The 12295-nt window shown below is 30.3% G+C and overlaps 1 protein-coding gene across 1 annotated transcript in view; it reads right to left on the bottom strand.

The window, feature by feature from the left end:
• Positions 1–5018: 5018 nt before the first annotated feature.
• Positions 5019–12295, bottom strand: part of LOC139515431 (serine/threonine-protein phosphatase 6 regulatory ankyrin repeat subunit A-like) — a 61988-nt gene continuing 54711 nt past the window's right edge. Inside the window, exons 24-28 of the mRNA XM_071305001.1 lie at positions 11993–12127; positions 10583–10730; positions 9469–9563; positions 7199–7339; positions 5019–5931 (exon numbers count right to left, since the gene is read on the bottom strand). Coding sequence (XP_071161102.1) covers positions 5844–5931; positions 7199–7339; positions 9469–9563; positions 10583–10730; positions 11993–12127 — 607 coding nt within the window. The 3' untranslated portion in view covers positions 5019–5843. The remainder of the gene's footprint in view (positions 5932–7198; positions 7340–9468; positions 9564–10582; positions 10731–11992; positions 12128–12295) is intronic.

The raw sequence follows: 12295 nt of genomic DNA, 5'->3' as shown, positions 1-12295 counted from the left end.
TACATTCGTTTTTATATCAGTTTGTCCATTCTAAATCGAGTTACAAAGTTTGAACATAGGTAAACTACAGTTGTCATTCCCAAGATACATAAAATTTTAATGCACAGAAATTTTGTTTTTGGTATTTTGCAAACGTTGGTAGAATAAAACCATCACTATCACATATTCTTAAGTAGACCAACATTGGGACGTTCGTACGGACACGAAACACTAATTGTCTTCTTCGGGAACGTTCAAACATAAATATTTGAAAGCTCTGAGTGAATCATAGAATCATACAGTGCTATATGACCAATAATAACATGGGAATAAGTCAAAGAGTAAACACCCATTCCAAAAGTAGAGATCAGCCAAAGGCCACAAATGTGTCTTCAACACCGCGAAAAATCCCGTAAGAAATCGATTTTAAAATAATAGCTTAATTCATCTAAGCTAAGGTCAACTTTACCTGAGGGGGTTGAATTCTCAGTTTCATAATAATATCTAAGCCTTTCAACCTGGAATTGTAGAAATCAAGTCAGAACCAAAGAACGGACATCTGAACTGATGATACCAATATGTGAACGAAGCGCTTGTCTGGGTTTGTCGTAATCAGGAATCAATTCCAAATATTTCAAAACAATTAAGCTACTCAAAATTAAAACAAGCGTCAGGAGCAATATGAACAAAAATATTTTAGTATATTAACAGTTTCTTGATTCCTCAACTGAAAAGCTTTACAATGTATACTTTAAATAATATTAGTAACGAAAAACTGACTACTAATTAAGGTTATGGTGTCCTCGAAGACAAACAATTTAACCGCAGAGGTATCGACCCAGTAAATAACAAGAGGCTGTCACAGCGACAGCAAACCGGATTTATTAACATTTATTTGTGTCTTGGCAATATCACAAGAACCATAACTGATGAACAGTGGAAGTAAAAATCGTCAATATCAGATTTGACCTCCAGTTTGCCATCAGTATCAACATATTAAAATTTGAGAAGCTTAGGTTGAATGGTTCATGAGCAAATGCAACAACACTAATGGAGACGCAATTTTTTTGATCTTTCAAAAACCATAACTCCTGAACGGTAAAAGTCAAAATCACTTTATTGAACTTGACCTCCATTTTGTCATCAGTAACAACCTATTAAAATTTGAAAAGCTTTGGTTGAACAGTTCATGAGTAAATGCACGGACACGACTAGATACGCCATTTTTTCAATATTTCAAGAACCATAACTCCTGAACGGTAAAAGTCCAAATCGTCATTATTGAACTTGACCTCCATTTTGTCATCAGTAACAACATATTAAAATTTGGGAAGCTTTGGTTGAACAGTTCATGCGTAAATGCACGGACACGACTGGAAACGCCATTTTTCAATCTTTCAAGAACCATAACTCTTTAACGATAAAAGTCAAAATCGTCATTATTGAACTTGACCTTCATTTTGTTGTCAGTAACAGCATATTAAAATTTAAAAAGCTTTGGTTGAACGGTTCATGAGTAATTGCACGGACAACATTTGGTTGCCGCCCGCCCGACTGCCCAACTGCCCGACCGCCGTACATCCCCAAATCAATAACCGACAATTTAGTTCCAAAAATCCGGTTAAAAATGATACTATAGCATTCATACTTCTAAACAATTTTAATCAATTTATCTGTATTTGAAGAGACAAAACATAAACATTTGAAAATGAGGGGTTAAGCATAAAGAAAGGAGCTATATGATAAAACAGACACAAAAGAATAGCCAACATGTCCTTGGGATTGAATCTTACTTTCTAAATGATGTCATAATGTATCACAGTGGCATTTTAGAAATTTATGTTATAAATCATGTCAATATCAATGTAGATGTTGATATATCTGATAATATATTTTATTGATAAACTTCTGGAAATGTTCATGAAATAGGATGTATAGAACGTTATGATCGATGCAATATACTTTATGTATATCAAAAGTACTGTAGTGATGATCCTTGGAGGATATGGATATCAAGTCAGTACCACAGAGTTTTGCCTGCATTTCATGTAATCTTTACCCAAAAATCATACCGAAAACGGATATGCTCACAAGTGTAAGCATTGTTAAAAGAATTACATTTATTGTGGAGCAGATAAGATCAAAATTACCATGAGAAATACATAGCAATCGTTTGTAAACATAGGTAGTGAGGAAATCTACGACAAATGAGATCATTTAAGTTTTCTTATTTTAAATTTCCCATTTACATGTTCTTATATAGAAATATTCAAAAGAAGCATACTCAAATAAATATACTGATGCGATATATTAATTATTCCCGAGTTTTTGTTTCATGTTATTTTAAACAAATATTACTGCTTATAAGGCAGTTGCCAAAATAATGGGTTTTAATACCAAAGTTGAAGTTCACAGCTATGATATCAATTATAACAACCTTGTTGCACGTTGACCTGATGAAACAAAGATAGAAACAGATTGGAAAATAATTTTCTGATGCATCATCATCAGTTCAATAGCAAAATTTCAGTTGTTTCCTTTAAACGATAAATATAACCACACAAAGACCAGTTCACAAAATTTAGCTTTAGAATTGAATCAGTTTATCAAAACTATCAATTGAGATCGGATAGAAGAGAAATTAAAGTCACTATGTATTGTATTTTGAAACATTTATGCATTTATTTAATAATAATATAGCTTTAAATATGCACATTTTTCAAGTGACTTTGTCAATTATGCATCAACAACAAAATTTAATGAATAAATAACAATAAAATGAAAAAGAACAAACAACATCAGATTTAAACTTTGAAAATATGCAAGGCAAAGCAGAGCCAGGAGAACAATGCCTGTATGTGTTAAAAAAATCAAGATACATTCTTAGTGAACTGTATAATTTTAAATTTACCAAAAAATAGATCTAACAATAAAATGTTTGAATAATAACCATATTACAAAAATTTAAATTATAAGACATATTACATATTGTATTCTAAAAAGCACCTACTGATGAGGGAAGTTCATCAGATTCATGGGATATCCCTTTTTGTTTTAATTGTCTGAAATTATAAGCTAGAAAAGAGTATTATGAATTTCCTGTACTACTCCAGCAGCTTGTTTTTGTATAAGACTTCCTTATTTGCTCAATGTTTACATCGTAATGTTCCCTATAGCTATAACCTTATTATAACCAGTTTTTAGTGGGGTTTGTGTTGCTTAGTCTTTAGTTTTCCATGTTGTGTCTTCTGTACTATTATTTGTCTATTTGTCTTTTTATTTCTAGCCATGGTGTTGTCAGTGTATTTTCAATCTAAAAGTTTGACTGTCCCTCTGGTATCTTTCGTCCCTCTTTTATTACATTCTCAATATATGTTAAAGACCATGCATTAAAATGCATCTACAAATGATTCTGTCCTTAGTCTATTATTTCAACTTAAATTAATATTTATCAACTAAATATCATAAGAAGTTGTAATGTTTAAAGTTTTATTGTTTATTTTGCAGATCTAAAATTGGTAGATCTAGGGATAAGTGAAAAAAAGACATAAATCTCCAGTTATCATGAGAGATTCGACATATATATTTATCCATAACTTATCTAGGAAGCAAGATTATTTAATAAGTTTTCTTTTCAAAAGGAAAAAGAATAATTAAAGGTAAACAAACAATCAAAAGCACTTTCAAAGTGTAAAATATATATTTTCCTGGAATACCATATAACAAAAAAATGCTTCACTGAGCACAGCCTGATACAACTGCAGAGGTCTAAGCTTGAACAGTTTGGTCAAATTTAGACACAAATTTCAAGCTTTAGATACTGTCAGAATTTGGATTGTGATCAAATTTTTGACATAATATAGTTTTCTGACATAAAATAAATGTGGTCAAAAATCTTTAAAATATATTGCTTAATACTGTGCAATTGAAGATTTCTTCTTTGAAATTTGAAATTTGAATCACATATATTTTGAAACAAACTTCTTTTAATATACAATTTTACGTTATTTTTAAACTCATAGATGATAAATGACTTCATCACAGTAATAAAAAAAACTGAACCCTGCAGAAATGAAAAAAAAATCCGAATATTGTCTGGAAACTAGAAAAATGCTTGTTTATGGCCCCTTATTCCTAAAACTGTTCGTACCATAACCTCCAAAATCAATCCAAACCTTCCTTTTGTAGTATGGAACCTACTTGTAAAATTTCATAGAGATACATTCATTTAAACTAAAGTTATTGTTCAAAAATAAAATGTGTCTTTAGACAACGACAACAACACCAAACGTATATTGTTAAGACTCTTAAAAATAAAATTGAGAATGGAAATGGGGAATGTGCCAAAGAGACAACAACCCAACCATATAAAAAAACAACAGCAGAATGTCACCAACAGGTCTTCAATGTAGCGAGAAATTCCCGCACCCGGAGGCGTCCTTCAACTGGCCCCTATCTATTTCGATAAGTTTATGCTGATCTCTAGATGATTTTCAGTTTTTGTTAAGTTATTTTGCTGTTTCATTTAACCCAATATACCCTTTTGTTTCATACCTTAAGGATAATTGTGTTTATGTCTTGTTTTTCACTAAAGCCAGCAGAATCAATCCTATTATTTTGATGGGATTTTTTCATGAATACTAATAAATGTGTGCATTAAATTAAGCAGCAGAATACTTATTCTTACCAATCTTTTCAAGGATAACAAAATTTTAAAGTACACCTAATGTGCATTACATTTAAATAAGACTCAACATGTATGCTTGAATCAATTAGGAAATGAAATTGTTTCAATAATATAATTGAAAATACATAGAACAAAAGTAGCAAATAAATATAAGGCTGTAAAAAGAATTTAAGAAATATACAGTAAAAAAATGTATAATCTGGACATATATTTAAATTTTATTTATCAATATTTGTCAAATACTATATAAGCTCCAAAAAGTAATAACAAATGCATATATATAAATAAATGATAGCATGTCATTAAAAGACTGTATGCTAATAATAAGGGGAAAAATAGCTATGTAATATATTTAACATATATGTATAACAAATAAAAAAAATACTATGGCAGTGTGAAATTGTCTAGATTTGTAAAATGCAATTTATTTTCATTATTAACTTATTTTGGAAGAAACTGAAACCAAATTGGTAGAGTGAACAGAGTATTTGTTTCACTTTATGACTATATTTGAAAAACACATACACTTTCTTTAAGCTTGCATTTTTGAAAACCATAGTTAAACTATAGTTTCTCCCAGATGTTTGTTCAGAATGTTTTCTTCTTTATCCAATTGTTGGAGCCATTTATTTCCAAACAACCTAATAAAGTATAAAAAATAATACACTTGCCATAGCAGAAGATTCAAAGTTTGAAATGAACACATATTAATACAATGTTACCCTTTTACTTACAAAAAAAGTCTTTCACTCCAAGATGTTTGTTCAGAATGTTTTATTCTATATCAAATTTTAGCATCATTTATTCCCAAATATACCAGTAAAATCAAAAATAATTATACTTTTATAAAAAAGACTTATTACAGTTAACTTATGTCATTTTGTTTCTCATTGGAAATTATACCAGACATCTTATTATCTTTATATTGCTATGACAGAAGATTTAAAGATTGAAATGAAAACAAATTAATACAATGTTAACCTTCTTCTTATTATAAAAACAGTAGATAGTGCAACTACTTGACTAGATAGGGTTTAACAGATACATATTTGTAAATAATGTAAAATTGTGTAAAACGTCATACAACAGGAACATAGATAATATTATAAAGCATACTTCAAGCTTTTATTTGGCAGTTTACTGTTCATTTGGGTATCCTTATCAATATATCTATATACTAAATGTTGGTGTATTCATTTTCAAACAGTATTATCATATTTTTATCTCCACTTTCCTTTGCTTCATCAGAAGGTATACGTCCCCATCTAGATATAGAAATAAATATCACATTAAATCAAGTAGAAACAAGAAACTTTAAAGAGAAGAATGACATAATTTATAATCTGATTAAAATAGATCTTTCACTTAACTTTGTTAGATTTGTTTGTTTTTTGTTGTTCCTTTTACTCAATGGACTAAATTAAAAAGAGGAATGGAAGACCAATACCTTTTATAAATGTCACATAAACATGTGCTTAGCCTAACAGGATTTTCAGTTAATGTCTAAAAATTTCGACCTCATTTATTTCTAAAAGTAGCAAATAAAGGTATATTTTTTATTACATATATGAATTGACTATGTGAAAAATAGCTTCCACACAAACTTGTGTCAAAAATTCACCTATGTGATCAAAACTGTATTGTATGCCCTTAACATGTAAACTATGTAAATATTCCAATCACTGAACCATAACAGAGGATACAGGGTCATTTGATATCTTGTTATACTGATCTCATCTCTACATGTACTAACACAATTGCATACATAATACTATTGACTTACCATTGGTTGTTGTCCTTAAACTGACCTAATCACAAACTAAACTTTAACATTTAAACTAAGCTAAAGAATCAAATTCAAACGACCATGAAACAATAAGTATTCATGAATACAACTCCATACCAAATATCATTGACTTATCATTAGTGATACTGACCTAATCAGATACTTTATCAAACTGTTAACATCATTGCAGCCGATGGAAGCAGCTTGCTCAACTCTCACTAACTTAACTTGTCGTGGGGACACAAAAATTGTCATTGCACTTATATACTCATAGAATATATTTTTCCTTTGTCAAAATACATTTTAATTTCTCATTTTGATACCATTTGCAATAATCATTTTTAAAACTCAGGATTATTTTAGTGAATATTGTCAAATAGAAAAATGATACATTATGGAAGCCTCCATTGCTGCCAAACAGCCATTTTTCAAGCAACATTGAATACTTTGCCTGCCTTAATAAAAAAATTCCTGAAAAATTGAGAATGATTTTTTAAGAACATGAAAGTCACTATAGTTAGATGTCACTTATGCCCATCCTTTTGGGTTGACAAGCCACTTCTTTCTTTGAACCACAAGACTAGATTAAACAATACCTTGGAAAGGTTAGAAAAGTTATTGTATTCAATACTGAATATTATGTTAACTTTGAGTGGACATTAAATGTTTTCCATGATTGGTCAACTCGAGCTGTGGTGTAAGCACAACATATGGTCAAATGTAATATTTCCATTCTTTGAATATACCTGTCTTTCAGAAGCTTATCAGCTCCATTCTCCAATAGATATTTAACTAAGTGAATATGTCCCTCTGCTACTGCCATATGTAAAGCTGATCTTTCATCATAGTCACTCTTATTACAGAGTTTAATGTCTGTCTTTAAATACCTGTAATTGAGAAAAAGAAAAGAAAATCACGTGGACAGAATTGGAATTAGTATAAAAACAACAGATTTATAACTATTCAAAACACTTCAATAGAATGAGATGATTTGTGAAGATACCTATTGACAATCAGGGCCAGTTTCAATAAGAGTAAAAAAAGGCTTATTTGTATCAAGAAATTCATATCTGTCCTGCAATTTTAAATGGTTGTACTACAATCTATTATAAAATGGAACTTACACAAAGTTATTCAATGATGTTTCTTCATTTATTTTGAAAATATTGACCTAAACTGGCTGCTAAAATTTAATTATTATTTCACTATTTCATTTCCATTAAAGGAACACTAGCCTTCAAATTCATGTTCACCTTTTTGACTCAAATTCTCATATTTGATTTATAACAATGTAAAACATGTATCCAAATTATAAAAAGTATAAAAAAAAAAACAATTACTGGGCATGGGCTTGAGAATATGTAGCTGTTACTGGTGTGTATTTTAGTCCAGACCCTATCTAATTAATTATAGAGTTGACCTCTGAATGCTTCTGATGGTCATATAAGTGATATAAACATTAATATAGATAAAAACTCATGCAGTTGGATTTTTCTAGGTCTATTTAATTTAATTTTATAGATTAAAAATATATGTTAATCATCGTTTTTTCATGTATAAGACTGATGTTTTGTGGATCGAATCAGTCAATTAAATAATTTACCTTTGTTTCACTTTCAATGTAGACATTCTTTTCCTTTAAATAACTTAACACACACGATTCATGAATATCAATCTCTAGCTTATGGGCGAACTTGAAGTTCACATGAATACGGATGCTATGAGGTTTAATTATTCACTTGCAAGTGAATAATTCATCATCAATATTTCTTAGCTTATTTTGACAAAATTTAACCATACTAGCATCTAAAAGTGAATTATCATTTCGCTATTTTACTTCTATTAATGATTGAACAAAAAAGAACACATTATATATTTTTTTATATATCTCATAGCTCGTGCCCGTTAAATGATTGAAAAAAAATTTAAAATCTTGTAGTTAATACCGTTTTTGGTGGTGTATAGTCCACCCCTTTTTTACCCAAAATATGAAGTTGGTACAAGGGGTGTGGATAATACACAAAAATATTTTAAAATATTTTTTTCAAGATGTAAAGGGGATGAAAAGGGTGCATATTATACATAACAGTTTACTTTACATGGCCAAATATGGTACCAACTTTCTATATTTTAATTTGATTTAAAGAAAATATCAGGAATTACAATACGGATCCCCTACAGACACATTTAGCATGCTGAGTGATAAAACTATTCACACATATATGCATGATGCATAAAACTTTTGTATTGATAAAATAAGAGCTATACTAAACAGACATGAAAAAAATAACATAATTTCTTTAATCCAGCTAATGTCATTTTTAATATGGCATATGAAATATAAAGTGTATTTGTCAGGTAAATTTTCTTTGATATTAAAGGCAACAGTAGTATACCGCTGTTCAAAACTCATAAATCCATGGACAAAAAACAAAATCGGTATAACAAACTAAAACCGAGGGAAACGCATTAAATATAAGAGGAGAACAACGACATAACACTAAAATGTAACACATATAGACAAAATCCCACGAGAATAACAAATATAACATATATATATAACATCAAAACCAAATACATGAATTTGGGATAGACAAGTACCGTGACACGTCTTATCGCAATGTGAATTTACACTCAAAAATAAGAGAAAACAAACGACACAACGTTATAATGTAATACACACAGAAACGAACTATAATATAACAATGACCATATTCCTGACTTGGTACAGGGCATTTTTAAAGGAAAAAATGGTGGGTTGAACCTGGTTTTGTGGCATGCCAAACCTCGCACTTTTATGGCCATGTGAAATATAACATCAAAATGACAACACAGGACTACAATACAGATTTATTGAATTTCCAGAGTTTAAAAAAATCTACTAAACCAAAGATACCCTTGAAAACTTATAAGGATGCAGGTAAACTACAAATATCTGGTAATACCTTCAACAGGAAAGATTGAGGTCTGACAAAATTTAGGAAAGTCTAATGTTTAAATCAATTTTATTGCATACCTGCGAATTGTCTTTAAATCACCTTTACAAGCTCTATTAAGAAATAGAAATATCCTTTCTTCATCTGAATGTTTGATAAAGTTTTGGTCTTCCTCCTGTTCAAATAGAATGTTTTTTTAGTTTGAGTAAATCATTTCAATTGTGTCTTAATGTGACTTATACAACATGAAAATGAAAACCAATTAGCCATTACAGAACAATAGATTAAAACATGAAACATAATTGTTTTTTGGTTAGTTTTCACTACTATCTGTATATGTCGATCAGGTGACATCCCAAACTGTGTTACAAAGCTTGACGAAAGAAGTTCAACAATTACATAGAACTTACACACAAATTGCAGCAAATATTACCACTTATGAGTAAACCTAATGACAAGAATTTGTTTTGATTTTTAAGAAGCTATATATTTGTCAATATACATTTGCAATAACAACAACCTCATTGGTGTTGCACTGATAAAAAAACTGCAGCGTAGTGCATCATGAGATAGTTCGTCAATTACTAACCAAGGGTATGTATTTTACCTTTGTGCAAACTAAAAATTAAATCATGTTATGATAGTGTATGAAGACACAGAAATTAGGTTTTATCCAATTAGGAAACTAGCAAATGAAACTACTATCAAGGTGTAGAGAAAACATAAGTAAGAATAATTTTATCAATTCAGCTTTGTTTACCAATAAAGGTTACATTATTTATATTTATAAACTTATTCAGCTAAATCATGAGGTTGTAGTTCAGTGTTTACCATTGGTATATGTCGGTTACATTTGTTTTGTTACAAATTAGTTTTCTTGTTTCACATTTTCATATCAGAGGCCCAGGGCCTTTCATAGCTGACTATACAGTATTAGTATTTCTCAGCTTTGTAGGGTTACCTATGATTGCTTACATTTTCTTTATTTGAATTCTTGTTGATATCTCCATATTCTTTATACTGTACAAATGAAGATTGAATTAAATTTTATCAATACAATTTTGTTTACCAATAAAGGATAAAACGATTGCCAAAGAACCTTTACTTGTAATGAAGATGTATTTTTTGTTCTTGTCACCAACAGTAGGAAATATTAACAGGGTAAATAGTCCTTATAGCTATGTTAGTCCTAACCTTTTCTAAACTTTCATCAGAGGCTGCATCCATAGCCTTTTGTAGTACATCCTTTACTCTTTCAAAATCTTTTGTGCGAGACTCCTGTCCTTTCTGCTCCCAAAATTTAATTTTTTCATTCACTAAGTCAACTGGCATTTTCCAAAAGCTGTAAAAAAATATAACATGTGTGTACATAAAACATGTAGTTACTGTAAATTCAGAAATTATTGTGAAGTATTTATAAATACCAATAATGCAACTGAATAAGTACAGTGGCGGATTCCAGAACTTTTTGTAAGGGGGGCCCGCTCCAGTCCGCTCCAGGGGGGGGGGGGGGGGGGGGCTGGGTCCGCCTTTGAAGTATAGCAATATAATAAGAACACACATTTTGAATAAGCTACATACAACTGTATGCAGATTTGCTTGAAATCCCAATAATTAATCTAACATTTATGTCCATTCTTCAAAAATAGCAGTAATAAATGCACACAGTAGTTTCTGATTTTACAGTACTATCAATGCTTTTCAAAGAATAAATTATGCTACTAGTAGAAGAGATCAAAGAAATTGTTGATTGTTACCGGTACTTAAATTGTTCAAAATCCAACGCAAATATTAAATGTGTATTCAAGATGAAAAAAATAAATGGGCAATGTGTTCATGGGACACAAATGATGCCCACGCTTGTATATCATATAAATTCATAAAGGGACATAACTTAAGAAATATATAAAATTAACAGAAACAAACTTCAGGACGTAGAGACATATGTACACATGTACATACTTGTGTATAGACAGACAAGGGTAAAACTTAATGCCCCCGCAGGTACAGCAGGGGGCATAAAAATAACAATTAATACAATAGATAGGATCTGCAAAAGGTAGAAAATGTGAGGGTAAGTTGGTTTGGGGCAGAGGAGTAGAGGCAAATTTGGCCTATCCATTATATTTTAAGAGAGAATAGGGGAAAAAATTCTCTGCAGGGCACAGCTTGATATGACCATAATGACCCCCCTCAACAGTGGGGCAATATGGACACAATATTCAAGTTACAGCTCTGAATTTGGATTGTAACAATATTTGACACATAGATTTATGACACACAATGAATGTGATAAAAGAACTTAAAAAAAAATGAAATTGGACATTTGCCTTTTATGGTCCAATATCCAAAATATAAATACAAGGTAAGATTAAGTGTAATTAAGAACCAGAAGAATTAATTTTTTGAGGAAACAAACCGAAATCAATTTCAGACCCTTTGGACCGCAATGTCAATCAATTTGAAAAAGGGGGCCCAAATTCATAATCCAAATACATGATTAGATTCAGCATATCAAAGAATCCGATATATTCAATTTTTGTTGAAATCACAAAATGGACACAGATTTTGACCTAATTAAAAAGTGTAGAAGTGAATATTTACCTGTTTCGAGCAAATGGTGAGACTTGTCTTTCGTGCAAGAGATATTTTACATCATCTAACCTCCCTTTAGCAGCAGCAACATGAAGTGGAGTTTCTTTAAGATAATCACTGCTGTCCATTTTGAAATATGTGTACCTGACCAATTGAAATTAATTATAATGAAATACGTTGTTCATATTCTTCATGAATAAACTATTTCACTCTTACAAAAATACAGTGTTTTTTATTTGAATACAATCAGTAGAGTGTAAATTGTTTAACTCGGTAGTTTTGATAAATCAATAAAGACTATAGCTATGATAT

Source organism: Mytilus edulis, chromosome 3 (assembly GCF_963676685.1).
Source record: "Mytilus edulis chromosome 3, xbMytEdul2.2, whole genome shotgun sequence".
Lineage (NCBI taxonomy): Eukaryota > Metazoa > Mollusca > Bivalvia > Mytilida > Mytilidae > Mytilus > Mytilus edulis.
This window is presented reverse-complemented; position numbering and strand designations above follow the sequence as displayed.